An 18417-nucleotide genomic window follows, 5' to 3' on the forward strand; every position below is an offset into this window, starting at 1 on the left:
CGCACACAAAGAAAAACATTCCCATGGGTTTTATTTGCCCCAGAAATTGGTTATATTGGTATAAATTGTATACCATCATCTTCAATTATGTTTATACTATACGATGAGCTAATAAAAACACAGAAAACTGATGCGTAAAACTACTGACATGCAGTGAGAATAACGTTATTCAAGTAAAAATAACTTTCCAACACCCTAGCACAAAATTTTGACTGTACCATGCAAGAGCTATGCATATGACTAGATGAAGCATTTCGTGAGCTTTAACGTGGTGTTTTCGGAATTCCGATACGACCATTAGTTTTCTAGTAAATCGCCAAAAACTGCATGTGCATCCCTCCCACACCGAAGCAGAGAGAAGGCCACCTATCTGAGGGTGTTGGCCCTGAAACAGACGCTCTCCCCCATGATGCAACAAAGACTGAGGCACTTCATGATAAAACTTAGTTTTTGGTAAATATTTTTGTCCAAAACTGCCTAACCAGCATCCCTTCATACCAACACTGATAGTGCGTCATAGTGCGCCATCGGTTACTCTTCAGCCTTCCACCATTTTGACACGTTTTGCATCATAATGTGCGAGATGGTTAATGACGTTCAACATACAAACAGCTGGATATAATTATTACCATATTGTGCAATATATCATCATCATCATCCTAGCTCTACTTATCTGCACATTAAGTACAGGATATATAAAATGGTGGGAAAGGGTAGACTCCATAACAGTTATCAGGGCGGTGTCTGTACCTGTAGCTCACGTTGATTTTCAGGTATGGGAATCCATTCATCTCTCAAATAGTTCAGAATTGTGCCAAAGTGTTTCCCACAGCGGTCTATCAAGATCCACCCTGGAAACAAATAAAAACAATCATCTCTGTCACTTACCTAAGTCAATTTCTCATTAAAATACTGTCTAATGGGATAAGTACAGATATGGGAGTTGAAAAGCAGATTAGGACATGCAATAATTAATAATAATAACTCTTATGGTAGGTGGGGGTGCTCACCATCCACTCACTCGATGTAGTGCTGTTTTGGGTGTCTACCATTTCCTCTTCCTTTCTTCCTCTTCTGTCTTTCTTTCTTTCAGTCTTTCCTCCTCCTTATGTCTATGGGTGACTTTACACTCCCTCTTCTGTCTTCCATTCTTCATTCTTTCCTCTTCCTTCTGCCTATTGTGACTATGCACCGACTGACAAGCCAATTGGTTTCCTGTACACCAGGAAACCATTTACTATGCTGGATGGTAACCATATAACCAAATTATGGCACCTGGTGGTTTAGTGGGTTATTAAGGTGCTCCAGCCAGACTGAGCCTGTGCTGGTTTATATCCAATGGGTGGTTTGGGTTTATTGCTCACGTAATGCCACTTAAGGATGAGAAAGGTTGGTTACTCTCACCTTAAATGTCAGGAACAACTTGCCTAGTCCTGGGTGCCTATGCTCCTCATGAGGCAACACAGTATTAGATGATGTATGTATGTGTATTAATAATAATAATAATAATAATAATAATCATCATCATCATCATCAATAATAATAATAATCATCATCATCATCATCAATAATAATAATAATCATCATCATCATCCGGACCTCCTTTCCCACCTTAGGGCAGGATGAGGGGTAGCAATGTCCAGACAGCATAAATTTGCCCAATCCAATGGGCCACACTTCCATTCACTCACCATTCAAGCCCCTGGAATCCTGGCCCTATCTGATACAGCAAAAACATTCAACACGTTCTGTGGCTTCACATAAACGTATCGGATAGAGTCAATCCGGATGCTGTCACATTAGAAAGGGGTGCCAAATCCCTGATCATGTGCTTCTCCTCACAATATTCATCCAGCCAGCTCGATCTCTTATCAGTCTCCTAGCCTCACTGACTTCCAAACCTCTCTTCCTCACACACTCATCCACCATATCCCTCTACCTTCTCCTTGGCCTACCTCGCCTCCTCCCTCCTTCAAATTCACTCAGATATACTTTTTCACCACTCTATTGTTATCCATTCGCTCCACATGACCATACCACTTCAGTACACTCTCTTCGATTCTGGGGTCCACAGACTTCCTCACTTCACATCTTTCATGAATCACAATATTTCGTATCCTATCCACTCTCTGTATTCCATGTACATTCCTCAGCGGTCCCATCTCCACTGCTCTCACTCTTGACTTTACATTATCATGTCACACAATAGTCTCACATCCATACGTCAGGGTTGGCACTAACACTCCTTCATGTAATCTTCATGCAGCTGCAGTAGTAGTAGTCATAGTAGGAGTAGTAGTAGTAGTAGTAGTAGTAGTAGTAGTAGCAGTAGTAGTAGGAGTAGTAGTAGGAGTAATAATAATAATAACAGAGAGAGAGAGAGAGAGAGAGAGAGAGAGAGAGAGACTAACTTACCTTCTGAGTCTGTGAGGACCTCCATGCGACCAGAAAACATGGCACGCAGCATGTTATCATGCTTGGTGAGGGTGCCAATGGTGGTGTAATGCAGCGACCCTCCAACATTGAGCTTTACATACTGGGATGGGCTCCCTTTAATTACCTGAAATATACAAAATAAAAGGTGTACAGTGAAAAATGTACCGTACCAGTAGTAGTTTAGTTTTTCTTCAGATATATACAGTAATCTCTCCACTACCTAATGTAATAGAGCCAAAGGCATGTCTGGAAAGTGGGCACCTGCCTGCTGGACTGGTACTTAAGGACCCTAACCCAGCCTAACTTTGAAAGCCACCTAAATAACTCCCTATCGGACATGCATAGCACTTATTTAAACCTATTTAAGACCCTGTTCACACCAATAATGGACATAAAGCATGCAATAAATGAGGAATCAGAAGTGACTGTACCTCAGCCAGGGTACTTACAACACATCTGTGGCCACCTTCTTAAGGCTTTGGCAGTGGTGAAAATGCTCTTGATGCATGTACAGTAATCCAGTGTTGTGCTGCACTTACAGTAATTCTTTGCACTGAGTTGTAATTGTTTAACACTGCACACTGTTAATTGCACCACGCCAGTTTCAACAGCCAATATTCACTCCACAGTTAATCCTTTGCACTCTAAATTCTAATTTCTTAACATTGCACAACACTATAATTCCCGTGTAGTCTACTGGCGAGGTATTGCAGTTTATTAAAAAAAAAAAACGAGCACTTGTGGCATCCACTGCGATAAGCATCCACTTGCTATCGAAGTTAAACGGTACCGGTAACTGTTACAGTGCTGGTGATGGGGAAACAGAGTTGCCTGATCGCAACAGTCACATTACCAAACTCCTCAATTTTCATTACCAAATTTAACTTTTCATTACCAAATTTAACTTTTCATTACCAAATTCGTAAAGCTAGCATTTATTCTTCAATTATATACAAGTGGAAATACATGTAATCACTCTCCTTATAATTAACAGCATGTTGATTATTTTTACGCTATGTAGGCTAGCAGATTAATCAGAGAGAGCAGACAATCCACCATCTCCATCCTATGTATCCTCATACATGTGAAAAATCCATTTGCTCATGCATTATTCTGATTCATTACCAAACGAAATTTTCATTACCAAATTGGCCCACATGTGGTAATGAAAAATACCAAATGGCAACCCTGACAGGGGAGGGGGAAGGGGGGAAGAAGGAAGGGGTGAAGGGGCCATGGTGTAAACAGCTTTTCAGCGCCACGCGGCAATTTCAAATTACGAGAGGGAAAAAAAAAACTTTTTTGGGGGGGATTTTTTTTCTTTTTTTGGGGGGCCATTTTTGGGTTCTGAAGGTCCAGGTCCACAATGTCCGGTAAGTGGGGTGTCCAGAAAGTGGGCGTCCGGATAGTATAGGGATCACTGTATAATGTTAAAGTATGATGGAAAACCATCCTGTGCAAGATTTCAAGAGAATTAGTTGTACTAGGAGTACACAGGTAGGCCGTAAAAAAAAATGCCGATTTTTGAGTGTTCAGTATGTACAGGAGAGTATACAGAAGGGAAGCGTTGGGAAAGGATTAATCTTAACCTGTCGCATGCCAGCTATTTTTAGCCCTATGGGTCGCCTCCGTGCCGGCCGTTTTTCAATTTTTTTTTTTTTTTTGCTAAAATGATTGAGTTTGATGAGAAAACAACGAATTTCACACTTAAAACAATGTACTCACCGAAGCTCGGAAATGGGTTTTATTGAGTCCTGCATACTCGTATACAGGTATTCCTGCTCTCTCACGGTCACCACATAGGTAAGAGAAAACCGTTTTCTCTGTAAGGTATACTCAGGTATTTATGCTGGGAAGGTATAGCAATGTTCAGCACACTTTTCGATTTACTTATTACTTCAACATGTCACAATTTGCGTGTCTCTCTCACTGTGAATGCAATCCCTTATGCTTCCTTGGAGATAGGTACAACCTGACTTCATTATGTACAGTCCTGGCACTTACAAGAAGGTATTTACAATCTGACTTCACTATGTACAGTCCTTACATGAAAATGATTACAACTTGATTTCACTATGCATAGTTCTTTCACTTACGTGAAAATATTTACAACAAGCCTTCGCTATGTACAGCACTGGGTGAGGCACACAGGCAGAGTGAAACAGAGCGAGCTTGAGGGGGGGAGCAAGTGGGTGTATGGCCTTGACCGCCTGGGGCATGGTAGAGGAACAGTTACCATACATGCCTGCCAATTTCTACCTGCGAATCTTGAAAAATGCAGTCACAGTGAATTTTTTAATTTCAAGCCAATTTAAAATGGCACTGGCACTGACCGCAGGTTTTCGTTGCACCATTTTAAAACTGCACTGGCATGCGGCGGGTTAATGGAGAATTTCTTGAGTGTGTGGAGGAGTTTTGTTATTTGAGGGACATGTTATGTGCTGGTGGTAGGGTTGGAGCTAGCTCAGTTGCAAGGGTAAGGAGTAACTGGGTTTATGGAGCTGTTGCCTCTCCTGACATTGAGAGGGCTCTCCCTCCATGCTAAGGGGTCCTTGTATGCAGCATGTTTGGAATATAATGCAGTACAAAACTGAGACTTGGACAGTAATGGAAACGGATACTCATAAGATTGAGGAAAAGGATACTCAAAAGACTAAACATACATAGATGAGGTAATCATATGAATGTGTAGTGTGTCCTTGAATGACAAGCCTGGGTGGTGAAGGGTCAGAACTGCAAATGAAGAGTTGAGAGGAAGGATGGGAATGGACTTGAATGTATTAGTGATGTGATGAGAAGGGGTAGACTGATATGGTTTCAGCATGGAAAGGAGGGACGATGACAACTCAATGTGGAGGGTGAGAGGTATGAATAATGAAGCCAGTTGTGAGAAGACCAAGAAAATAAAACTTGAGATGAGGTCATAAGGTGTGACCTCAGAGAAAAGGAACTGAAGAAAGAGGCTGCTGGAGGTTAAGCAGAGTGGAGAGCTACCATTAAGTAACTTGGGCCAATAGATGCAATAAAGCTGAAGCATTTATAAATGGCAATAGATAGATAGATAGACAGACAGTTTATAAATGAATGAACAGACAAATGAACCAATTTTAATGACAATTTTTACACAAGAGACAGGCTATTTTAGGTCAGTAAAAGTTGCTAATAAGTATATTTATTACAAATCAGAGTTGAAAGGCAGCAGTGATCATTAGAGATACATGACTGATGACAAGGGGGCACTGTTGCATCATATGGCCTACATGTGTCATGGATGGGAATTAGAAGATTGGTTGACTGTATGCAGTACGATCTTAAGATTGGCTGGTTGAGTACAGAGTATAAAAAGTCCATTAGCGAGCTGGACTTGCCCTGCTGAAGCTAGCTATCCTAGATGATGACCAAAACACCCAACCAGAGGACATCAAACTGGACTCAACTCAGAATGCCATCTATTGGACTCTTACTGGCTGTGTGTGTGCCAAATTTTATTAAATATATTTGTTAGGGCTTTGAGTTTTGCTGCATACATACAGTACATCCACACAAACAGCGTCAATAGAACTATGTACGGTACTGCAGTAGATACCTTCTTGTGGTCCCCCGACATGTCTGAGGTGGGTGAGGGCGGCGCCACCACCACCGTGCGTGTCGACTCCAGTGTCACGTTCCGCGTCACGTCCTCCGCCCCCGCCACCACACCGACACACCTCCGCCCACACCTGCAGTTTTATTTGATTTGTTCAATGCATTTTACAATATCAGTCTGTATTACAGCATGTAGTGTAAGCCAAGAATACTTTTGAATTTAGTAAATGTCAATGCATTTCTGTGCAAGATACTTACAAAAACAGATACAAATTAGTTTGCTGACAAATATCAGTAATTACAGTGTCGTGCTAAGACAGCACTTATGGTGACACCTCCACATCACCTTCCATTCCTTCATTCCCATCACCAGTCCAGCCCTCATCACTTGACTGAACCACTTCCCCAGGTGCCTCTACCTCATTCACCTCTCCTATAAAACCTTCAAAGTCCAAAGATGACACCACTGACATCACATCATTATCATCTTCTCCAGGAAGTGTAGCAGACAATGTAGGGGCAACCAGCTTCTGTTGTAGTAGTAGTAGCTGTTCCCTAGGAAGTCTGGCTGAAGTGCCCCGTGGCTTCTGTTATTCTTGAGTTCAGTAGCAGTGTGTGATGAGTGTTTTCTGTTCACTTCCATACTGTGCCTTTCATCATAATAATGAAAAGTGGTTTCTATTCCACTCAGCACTTCCTGTGTCCTAAGGCAGCTGGTTTCATTTGTCTTGACCTCTTCTCTAGAACATCCACTGCCGGTAGAATTTTACTGATCTTCAACATAGGCAAATCTTCGTCCTCCACTAGATGCTGCTCAACAGGTTGATCTGGACTCTTGTGCTGCGTCTACTGGGGGGGGGGGGGGGTCGTCCAACATGGGAGATGGCGATTATGGCCTACTCTTTCCCCCAATTTTGTTCACTTGGGGTTCAACTCGTTCATTATTGTTTTGTGGACCTGATTACTCCCTGTTCGTTCACTAGGCGAACTGTTTACTCTGAATATGTTCATTGTACAAGGGCTCTGTACTTCCACCCTTCAACCCAATGACTTGTTTTCCTTCTATTTTCTAATGATTCTGTCATGCTTTGGAGATGCTTTTTGAAGTGCTGAGATTATACTCTCCATGAACATCTTTACCACCAGATCTCTCCCTCTAACTTGAATAAAACATTTTATTCAGGTTAGACAGTGAGACCAAGTGGTGCAGCAGTAATCAGCATTAACCATAATAAGAAATCCATCACCAAATTGCTGAGGACAAACCAAACATATTCCTGACCTTCAAAATCCTCCCCATTCTGTTGGATGTTTAAAACTGTAGGATTTATGGAGTGTATAACCTAGGAGCAGTATAGTTTCAATTTTTTATATTATTTGAACAAGCTAACATCTAATGGTCTCTAGTTAGTTAATCCATCCCATCCATTGCCAGACGCCATGTATCCCAAATGGGGTGGCCAAGGGCTTAGAGTTAATTGTTTTACAGGGAGGGGCACTAATCCTCCACCAACCCCACTTGACGTAGGGATGCCAACAGCATCTGGTGTTCCCAGGCGGTCACCCATCCAAGTACTAACCAGACCCAACGTTGCTTAACTTCGCTGATCGGATGGGAAGCGGTGTACTCAACGTGGCATGGCCGTTGGCTGGCATGGCCGTTGCAGGGATAATTTCATGCGTACAGTATATAAATGGAAACTTCATTTATAAAGTGTCCTAAATATTCAATCCATCTAAATGCATCTCACCTCCACAGCATACAACTTCATCCCTGACATCTAAACAATTGTGGCTGGCACTGCTGGGTATCACCAGTGTCCACACTGGAATACCTTTGTTGCATACACTTTCAACTCTTTGACTACAATGGCATTAATATGAACTTACAATAACACATTCTGCCTTTTAAGTGAAGCAAACTAGACTTTCTGAGCAATAAAATTCCAAAAATATTTGATAGATGACTCATACCCTCTTATGTTCCAAGTGCCAATGTGTTGACTTCATTCCAAATTTTGCAAACCTGATGAAATACTGAATTACAATGCATTATACACAAATAAAATTAATAACAATGCAACAGTGCCCACGAGCCACCTCCTCCCCCTCGAGAAGGAGCTGCAGCGGCAACAGCCACTGACGGCCTCACCCTCCACCACTCGCCCTCCATTGCCCTCTGATCGATGGTCTTCTGTCAGAAAGCATGAAAGCTTTGGAGCTAAACCATACCACACTGCTCTTAAAACGACGGTTTGTACATACGAGAGAAAAAGCAAAGCTACCACCCCAACAAGTACCAATAAAAGGTAAAAATACAACATAGATTCACCCACGCAAAGCAATGATAGGAGACAAGAGGTTAGACAAGGCTGCCATCTTTTATCACGTTTTTACGTATGTACACGGATAATGTTGGGTATTTCTAGCATTGAAAACATTGCTGCCACTCTCCTCTACTGAAACACATAACATTATAAGGTAAAAATTTAAACTTACCCGAAAATATTTGCAGTAATTGTGCAGGGACGGTGCGACTGGTAGCAGACACCCTCAGCCCAGCGACCATCTTGTATAGTTGCTACCTTTATATCACTATCTGGTATCTTTTATAATTTTCCATTCATCTCAAAATCTACCGCCTGTGGCTTATCTTGTTTGTGTTCTTGACTTTTTAAATCTATGTGAAATGAAGAAAAGTTAAAAAAATTCAAGCTCGTATGCATCTTTTTTGCCATCATATATCTACATCATAAACTGGGTTTAGAACGACGCATCATTCCTCCAACTTGATGACACTCCCCCATTCCACATAAAACATCCTTCTGAAATGTTTGCCATCCTTATTTGAGTTTTATTCAGTATTACATTGTAATAAGTGAATAGTGATATCTAAATATAGATTACACACACTCTGTATCTTCTGTTCTCAGTAATATGGGCTAATCGATTTTATCATGTTAGCATAAAGATAGAACTAACATTACTTTTTAAAAATATACCAAAGAACAATCTATTTACTGATACAAAAAGCCCTTTTCAATTTTCAAAATTTCATATTGATGAGCTGGCGCCGAGGAGCGTCACACGATTGTTTACATTCCAAACGTCAAACTGCGACGGGAAGCGACGAGGCCATGGCGGACGAGACTTTAGCCAAGGCAGGCCTGTACTTCGATGAACTCAATAAAATAAGAGTACTAGAACCTGAAGTAGCCCAGCAGACTGCAGAGTTAAAGGACGAGTGTAAAGAGTTTGTTGACAGTAAGTTTGCCCTCATGGTAGTAACTTGGGAGCATCATATTTTTTTCGCACCGTAACCTTGTATATAATAACAGATTTTGTTAAAACTAGGGGACAGTAACATTGCTTGCGACAACTGCCGTATAACTCCCCATTAATATTATTACTATTATTATTGTTTCAGCCAAAAACAGAATTACGAGATTTTGGTGCGTATGGCATCTCGTCGCAAATTATTTTCATTTTACTCTTGAAGGATTGGTTAGGTTAGGTCATAAGTCTATCTATCTATCTATAGCCCGACGCCCTAATCCCGCAAAGGGTGGCCGCAGACAAAACGCCTCCAAGTCACTCTGTCACCCACCATTTGACTCCCCTCCCCCCAACTCACCCCCCCCTCCCTCATATACCTCTCAACTCCATCCCTCCACCTCATCCTCGGTCTACCCCTCCCTCTCCCTCCCTCCACCTCACCTACATACACCCTCTTAGTCAGTCTTTCATTCTCCATCCTCTCCACATGTCCAAACCACCTCAGTGTATTTCTCCTAATCTTTTCAACCACATCCACATCTACCCCACAACGTTCCTTCACTTCTTCATTCGTCAACCTGTCCCTCCATGTCACTCCACATGCTCCTCTCAAGTAACTCATTTCCACTGCTCTCACTCTTGACTTGTTCCCCTCTTGCAAGGTCCACGCCTCGCTTCCATACGTCAGGGTAGGGATCACAATACCATCATGCAGTGACTTCTTAACTTCCATACTCACCTCCCTATTTCTCATCACTGCTTTCAGTGTGCCAACAACCTTCCTTCCCTGCTGTACCCTTTCACGTACTTCATCCCCCAAAGTTCCATCCTTACTCATCACACTACCCAAGTACTTGAATGCACTCACATTCTCCATATCCTCACCATCCAACCTCACTGCACACTCTGTGACTTCATTCCTCTCAAACACCATAACTTTACTTTTGTTTACATTAACTTTCAGCTTCCTCCTCCTACACACTGTCCCAAATTCATTCACCAAACCTTGCAACTCCCATTCATCTTCACTCAACAATACTGTATCATCAGCAAACAGCAACACCGGAAGCTTCCAAATCTCACCCTCATTCATTAGGGCCACCCCGACATCCACTGCCCTACCTTGTACCTCCTTTACGACCCCATCCATATATATATTAAACAGCCATGGAGACATTACACACCCCTGTTTCAGTCCCACACTGAGATCAAAGAACTCACTCAGCTCTCCATCCACTCGCACCGTAGCCCTAGCTCCCTCGTACATACTCTTCACAGCACTCAACAATTTCCCCTCCACTCCATATATTCTTAATACCTTCCACATACCTTTCCTATCTATTCTGTCATAAGCTTTCTCCAAGTCCATGAAGGCAGCGTACACTTTCCTTCCCTTCTCTAGATACTTCTCCACTAAACATCTTAGAACAAATATCTGATCTACACACCCTTTTCCCTTCCTAAATCCCCCTTGTTCTTCTCCAACTAGCTCCTCTGTCATATGCCTCACCCTGTCAATGAGTATTCTACCATATATTTTACCAGTCACACTAAGAAGGCAAATACCCCTATGGTTACCACATACTTCTCTCTCCCCTTTTCCTTTGTACAGAGGAACAATTATACCTGATTTCCAGTCCTCTGGAACCCTTCCCTCTTCCCAAGCCAATCTACACAACTTCCATATCCACTCCACAACAATCTCACCCCCATACCTAAGCATTTCACCACACACTCCATCAATTCCTGGGGCCTTTCCCAGCTTAATCTTCTTCATCGCTTCCACTACTTCCGACCTACTGATCTCTTCCTCCCTCCTCTCATCTCTTCTTCTCCCAGCCATTCCCCAACCACTTATACTCACACTGCTCTCACTCTCTACCTTCAACAAATCCTCAAAGTGCTCCTTCCATCTCCTCAATTTCTCTCTCTTCTCCACCAACAATCTATTATTCCTATCTTTCACTCCCCTACTATTTCCCCTTTCACACTGCCTTACTTTCTTTACCTCCTTCCAAAACAATTTCTTACTCTCCCTCCATTTCACACTCAGATTCCTCCCAAACTCTTCATCCACTTTCTTCTTACTCTCCTTCACCAGCCATAAATGAAAAGTGTCATAGGATTGTCTAAAATAGCGAAAAAAATGGATGAAAATATAATTCTGCATTTGGCTGGAGCTATATATATATATATATATATATATATATATATATATATATATATATATATATATATATATATATATATATATATTTTTTTAAGTAGACCTGCTTGCAGCTGTACTTTACATTCTTCTCAAGAGGTATTAATAAAAAGGGATGATGAAAAGCAACCAATCACTAAAAAACTTTAGAAGAGCAATTGTTTCTCCTCATTTTGATGTTAATATAGAGCGCAACCACCTTATGAGGACAGAGCATATATATTGAGGACACAGTTGGATTAAAGAAAAAAAAATATTACTGCCACACATGCAAATTTCATATTTTTAATTGCCTAATAGTCATGTCAGTTAGAGGGACTTTCATCTATGACAGTTTTGCTTGAAATGCATATTTAAAGGTTTCAGTTACTTCAAAGAATATAATGGTTAGCCTGTACCGGGCAGTGCAAGTCTTTCAGCCAGACTACTTGGTATGCTGGTATGAAGGTGACTAATGGACAGTTGGAAAACTGAAATCTCTCTATGTGGCAAAGGGGGGCGCGGTAGCACAGTGGTAGCGCGCTGGACTTGTGATCGGGGGATTGCAAGTTCGAGCCTCGCCCGGGCTGCCGAGCCGGGAGGGGTAGCTCCCTCCTGTAACCCTAGCGGGGCTATATAGTCCAATACAGGGCTTAGCTCAGGGGAATTCCATTTCTTCCATTTCTATGTGGCAAAGTAAAGTTACACACACATACACACACTCAAACCTAACCCAAAGGCTAACCTTAACATAATGAGAGCTGGTCTGGGTGGAAGGTCCTTTGTCTTGCAAACTGGCACACAAACCTAACCCAGTGGTTGACCCTACCATAATGAGAGCTGGTCTAGGTTGAAGGTCCTCTGTCTTGGAAACTGGCAAAGGGCAGGTAGCTAATTTTTTACATTTTTTAATTACCCCATAATTTGAATCCTATTATTAGCCATTTCTGACTAGAGTGGTGTCATACCAGGAAAAATTGTAGGATATACCGAGATACAGGTTCTCAAAATCTGACCCCTATGGTAAGAACACCTGGTTTACTCACCTATTGTAATATCCTTAACTAAGTAGTCTGAAAATCCAATTCATGAAACAGGAAAATTTGCACTTAATGCAAGGAGAGAATGGCTTGATATGGAGATCTAAAATATGGAGGGTCAGTGCCCTTCCCCGTAAAACTACTATGGTACGGTAACTCAAAGACAAATGATCACCCCTCACAGGATTATGGTGTCTGGCTATGAATAGAGATACAGTAGATCCTTACACTGTATTACCATTTTCATATACATTATTAGCTTGAACTAGCCTAATTATTTTATGAAAATGGAAGTTGAAAAAGTGAATACCATATGCCGGTGCTTAAAGAAAAAAATAAAAGTGTTTCCCCAGGTGGAGCAGAATCCAGTGATAAGAGTATAAATTTTAGTTTTGTTTTAAGGCTACTTTCTCTTTATATCTGTTTGTTGTGTCATTTATCTATAAGAGAATATTGGTTATGGGTCATTGCTAAGTTGGTACATGGTACATGGCTAACAAAGAACTTAGTTGCCTGAGGATGATATGTGGCACAGCATTGAATTTCACAGCTGAGCATATGATATCTGAATGTTGGTTCTAGTGATGGTCATAGTAAACGTAAGTTTTAATGGAATCATAATTTGGCTACTTCCTTCTTACAGCTAGTGTATACAGTAATCATCGTCATCCAGGCCTCCCTTCCCACCATTGGGTGGGGTGAGACAAGGTTCAGAGGGCTATAAAAAACATGAAAGAATGAGACATTAACCAAAGCTTGCCCACTTGAATGGGCAACACTCCCATTTATTTACTGTTCTTCCCCCAGAATCTTGGCTCCACCTGATGGGGGAGGGGGGGGAATCTGCATGTAGCATCATCCTCACCCATCTGACAGAATCAGTATGACAACCATGAAGTTAAAAAGGGATGGCAAACCTTGTTATGCACTCTTCTGCACAAAAATCAACCAGCTAGATTTATCTCTTTGTCAGTTCCTTAGCATTAGCAGCTTCCATGCCTGTCTTTTTCACAGTCATTTACCATATTTGTCCACCTTCTTGGCTTAGTGTCTCCTTCCACCTTTGATTTTGCTCAGATATACCATTTTCACCACCCTATTCACACTTATCCTCAGTACAGTAGTTCATGTGAAAATTATTAATATGGATTGCACATGTATTGATACATCAGAAATGCATTTTTCAAGTCTTGTTTCTTAATTGGACTAAATGTGGTGAGCTTTCCAGTGCTAGAAGTCCGTACAAAATTCTATAGTGTTTACATCTTAGGGTCTGGAAATGCAGTTGCCATGAATAACTTCATCTCAGCTACAGGCAGTACCTGTATTTACTGTTATTTGTACATCTGTACTTATTAGTTCCCTTTATTTTGTGTTAAATTTTCCTTGTTCATCTAACAAAATTTTTGAACACTGACATATTTACTAGGTTTGGTAAATGGCAATACATATAACATTAAACAGATTTTTCTCAGTGACTGACTCATTGCTTTCCAGCCAAAGTGTAGTGTACTCAGCACACTCAGAGTGTAGCTATGAGACTGACCATTCATTAAGCTGCACAAATGTTCAAATAATCAACCAAAGCACACATGGACAGGTTACTTTAAACAATTATCATGCTCTTGAGCAAAATAATGTAACAGTATCTCAGCATTTTTACATATCCAATTGGCCAATACAGAGGACAAATATTGACATTGTTTTGGTATAGGCACTGATGCTGCCATGGATGCCCCTGCTGTGATAAGAGAGTGGGTAAACAATCCCATTGCCAGTTACCAAGAGGAATGCTGGTAGCTGTGAATTAACCTTGCTACATGGTTGGTCTGTGATTAGCTACTCACACAGTGTTAATTAATTTCAGAAATCCGAGAATTCCATGAACGAGCAGACCACTTCATCCAGGTAGCAGACACACTGAGCTCAGCAGTGGAGGCAGAAAAAATGAAAGCAATTGGGTGCAGAAACCTGATCAAGAGTATGAGCAAGCAGAGAGAGGCACAAGAGCAGCAGCTTCTTGTGAGTTTAATGGACCATTTTTTTAAAATAATGATACAGTAGACCAGAATTTGTCCAGAGAATTAAAAAAAAAAGGAACAGTGTTTTCTATATACTGTAAATACTTTGCATGTGACACACACACACACACACAAACACAAACTTTATCCATGCATTCAAATACAGTACTCATGGAGACATTTTATTGCAGGCTCTTATTGGGGAAAAGAAGCTGGAACTGGAGCGGTTGAGAGTACAGTATGAATCCCTCCACCGCACAGAGGCTGAGCAACTTGAGTTCATAGAACAGTTCATATTACAAAAGTAACGAAAATCATCCCTAGTTATGTACACTTTCGGAGAGTGACATATTACTATGCTGTGACTTCCACAGGTTTGGTGAATTCACATTTTCACTGTACAGTACTAGGTATTTATTTATTTACCAGGTATTTATTTAAATAGTTACTAGTTTATTTATGATGATGGCTCTCCTCCGTCAGGATGATCCCAGGAACAAGAAAGGTGATGGAGATGATGATAGTGATGATAATACAGGTCTTCCCCCACTTGCGAAAGTTACGTTCCGAGAAACTGCTCATAAGTCAAAAATGCATTTAATACACTAAACCAATCAAGCATCATAGCCTAGCCAAGCCTTTTAACCCGAGGCGTCCAGACGACATATGGATACAATGCCGAGTTTTGTCACAGTGACACCCGACGACATATCCATACATTTTGTAATTGTGAGGTCCGTCATTTGCACGTTTTTCAAGTTTCACGGGTGATTTTTGGTAGGCATATGTGGGAGACCTTCCTCTACCCAACGCCAGGTGGAGATAATGCCTGGCCCCACCTGACCCCCCCCTGTACGCCATTTTCTCGGCAACTCACCTGTTAGCAGTGACCTGGCCAGTACATGTTGCACCACAGTCTCTCCAATGATGAAATTCAAGGCAAAAGTGATTCCCATGGTGGAGGACAAAGGAAGAAAGAGGACAAAGGAAGAAAGAAGCCAGAGGAAGAAACAAGCAGAAGTGAAGAGGCGGTAACATCGTAAAGGAAGGTGCCACATGCTGATGTTTTGGGGGAGTGAACAACGCTTATATCACCTATATTATTGTGTGAAAACCAATATACGCATGTACTACATATAAATTTGTACCAAATAAAGAAATATTTACATATACTGTAAAGAGTGGTTAGGAATAGTTACCCCTCCCAAGAAAACATCTTGTTAAGCCTGGCCTGAGAGAATACGGTACCAAGGTGGGGGTACTGTTACATGTATTTGGTATTTCTAAACTCAACTGAGCACATTCTCTCTGAATTTTCAATGTTTCTTATAAAAAGCTGAGGTTTTAGCCAAAAAAAAAAAAAAAAAAAAAAAAAAAAAAAAAAAATGAGGGGAGGTGACTCCCAGTGTGATGTTACAGTGAGTGGAGAGAGACTGGAATTGGCGAGAGAATTCAGATACCTGGGTACACTGATAGAAAAGAGGAAAATGTGCAAAAGAAGTGGAAAGTAGAGTGACACAAGGAAGGAAAGTACCTGGTGCTATGAAGGCCTTAATAAGAAACAGAGACTTGAGTGTTGCAGCTGCATGAGGCTTACATGAAGGAGAGTTAGTGCCAGCCTTAACACATGGGTGTAAGTCAATGGTGTGGCATGAAAATGAAAAGTCAAGAGTGAGAACATTGGAGTTGGGGCTGCTGAGGAATGTATGTGGAGTACAGAGAGTGAACAGGATATGAAATAATGTGATTCGTGAAAGATGTGGAATGAGGAGGTCTGTGGACACCAGAATCGAAGAGCATGCACTGAGATGGTATGGTCATGTGGAGAGAATGGATAACAGTAGTGGTGAAAATAGTGTATTTTAGCGAATTTGAAGGAGGAAGGAGGCACGGTAAGCCAAGGAGGAGGTGGAGGGATATGGTGGATCAGTGTATGAGGAAGAGAGGTATGAAAGTTGGGAACTGACAAGAGATCGAGCTGGATGGATGAATGCTGAGAAGTGCATGATCAGTGATTTGGCACCCCATTTTAATGTGACAGCATTCGGATTGACTCTGCTGGATATGTTTATGTGAAGCTACAGAATGTAGTGAAAGTTTTTTGGCGTTCAGATAGAGCCAGGATTCCGGGGGCTTGAATGATGAGTGAATGGAAGCGTGACCCATTGGATTGGGCAAACTTGGGCTGTGTGGATGTTGCTACTCCTCACCCTGCCCTAGGGTGGGAAAGGAGGTCAGGATGATGATGATGATGATGGTGATGGTGATCACTGCACTGTCAGTGGCAATACAGGTTTAACTCCTTCACTCCCCCCCCCCACACACATTTTTTTGCCTCCAGACTTTCACCTAGGAATGCATTTTTTTTTTTTTTTTTTTTTTTTTTTTTTTTTTTTTTTGAGGGCTAGATATAGCCTTAATTAACTCCTTAGGTGCTATTTATATGCCTAAGCTGAATAAAATCATGTAATGGTAGCAATAACAGAAAACATGTCACCAAATTAAGGTGTTAAATTACTGCTTGTGAACAACACATGGTACTATAAAACAAATATTCATTTAACACTCTTAATCTCATATCCTGTGATAGGAAAGCACTATAATATGTTTACTTGTCATTTTATTGTGCCAGAATAATATGACTAACACCTGTTGTGACAAATAAAAAGATAAAGAATAGAATGTGGTGCCCTAAAACCTTCCTAAATATAAGACCTCTACATAAAGAAATGGCTGAGCAGTGGATAGACGATTCTGACATCAAATGTAGCTGCAAGAATGATGACATGCACATATTAAAGTAACTCTTCCATTTGAATCAAGAATGCATTCCAAAACATCACCTGTTTTTGTACAATCAGTATGTACTTTCAACTGGATGAAGCTGAAAAACTACTTCATAAAGGAGCAATTCATTGTTCATAGAATTTGTTTTGCTTTATACTAGAGAAATAATAAGCATCACAGACTTCAATAAAAACTACTTACTGTAACATGAAGACTTACCATAAAGTTTTTGAAAAATACAGTGCTGCACAACCATGCCTAAAATTTTAAATAAACTGCTGTACAGCTTTCTTCCATGCACCTCCACATAATGAATACTTATGAAAAAATTAACAGTTAGTATTACATTAATCTTTCAGTTTAATACAAGGTACAGTATTAATATTCCTGTACTTAGCTACATCTGATGCCAAACTTGTCAGTGACAGCTCAATCTAGGATATACTCAGCAACTCTCTAATTATTCTGCAGTTCAAATTCTGATTTTTCTTTTCTTTTTTTCACAGCCTTGGGAATAGCCAATTTATGAAAATGTAAATACCAGTACATTAAAGCTTTCATAGCTGTATCATTACATTATACATGTATAATAATCTTGTCTGAAACAAACACAGCATTGCAACCATCATGTAAACAATACAGAGCTTAATGAAAGGCTTGGTTACTTATGCAAATGGGTATATAAGCTTCTACAAGCAATGTGCTAGTATGAAAGAAAGAAAGAAAAAAAGTCTATTGATTATAAGGTAGCAATCCCCTTGTAAACTTTAAATCTTAGAACTAGAAAAATATGAAAAACATCAGCACACTGAGATCGCTTAACATTAACATACATGACCCCTATCGCTGACAACACTGCAGTTATGACAGCTGACTGAGAGAGCAACACAGAGCTGGACTTCACTACCACAGAGAGGCGAGGCTGGAAGAGCTGAAACCTCTCTTGTGATATGGATACCCATCTCCAACTCAACTCTTCTTTCTTAATGCAACACTGAGGACTCACTGCTTTTAATGAATTTAAACTTATGTCTTCATATAAGTTTAAGATATTCAGAATATGATCAATTAGTTCCAAGTGTTACAT

At 40.8% G+C, this 18417-nt stretch overlaps 2 protein-coding genes and 1 non-coding gene across 5 annotated transcripts in view; 1 reads left to right on the forward strand and 2 right to left on the reverse strand.

The window, feature by feature from the left end:
• Positions 1-8579, reverse strand: part of LOC145401004 (BTB/POZ domain-containing adapter for CUL3-mediated RhoA degradation protein 2) — a 33948-nt gene extending 25369 nt beyond the window's left edge. For 2 of the 3 annotated variants that reach the window (XM_080273362.1, XM_080273361.1), the window contains exons 1-4: positions 8521-8579; positions 6023-6155; positions 2416-2560; positions 751-851 (exon numbers count right to left, since the gene is read on the reverse strand). In XM_080273362.1, coding sequence (XP_080129488.1) covers positions 751-851; positions 2416-2560; positions 6023-6043 — 267 coding nt within the window. In that variant the 5' untranslated portion in view covers positions 6044-6155; positions 8521-8579. Of the gene's footprint in view, positions 1-750; positions 852-2415; positions 2561-6022; positions 6156-8520 lie in introns of those variants that run through there. The other variant, XM_080273363.1, reaches the window with a different exon arrangement.
• On the reverse strand, positions 7553-7671 carry LOC145401118 (5S ribosomal RNA). Its single transcript, XR_013897539.1, has one exon. It is a non-coding gene; the product is annotated as a 5S ribosomal RNA (ribosomal RNA).
• Positions 8580-9135: 556 nt separating the features above from the next.
• IFT20 (intraflagellar transport 20) lies at positions 9136-17498 on the forward strand. The gene is made up of 4 exons (XM_080273364.1): positions 9136-9285; positions 14390-14544; positions 14735-14847; positions 15027-17498. The coding sequence occupies exons 1-4, from the start codon at positions 9159-9161 to the stop codon at positions 15142-15144; spliced, it is 513 nt and encodes a 170-aa protein (XP_080129490.1). The 5' UTR covers positions 9136-9158; the 3' UTR covers positions 15145-17498.
• The last annotated feature ends 919 nt before the right edge of the window (positions 17499-18417 follow it).

This window comes from Coenobita brevimanus, chromosome 54 (assembly GCF_032717465.1).
Source record: "Coenobita brevimanus isolate Jiangsu-jjx chromosome 54, ASM3271746v2, whole genome shotgun sequence".
Taxonomy (NCBI): Eukaryota; Metazoa; Arthropoda; class Malacostraca; order Decapoda; family Coenobitidae; genus Coenobita; species Coenobita brevimanus.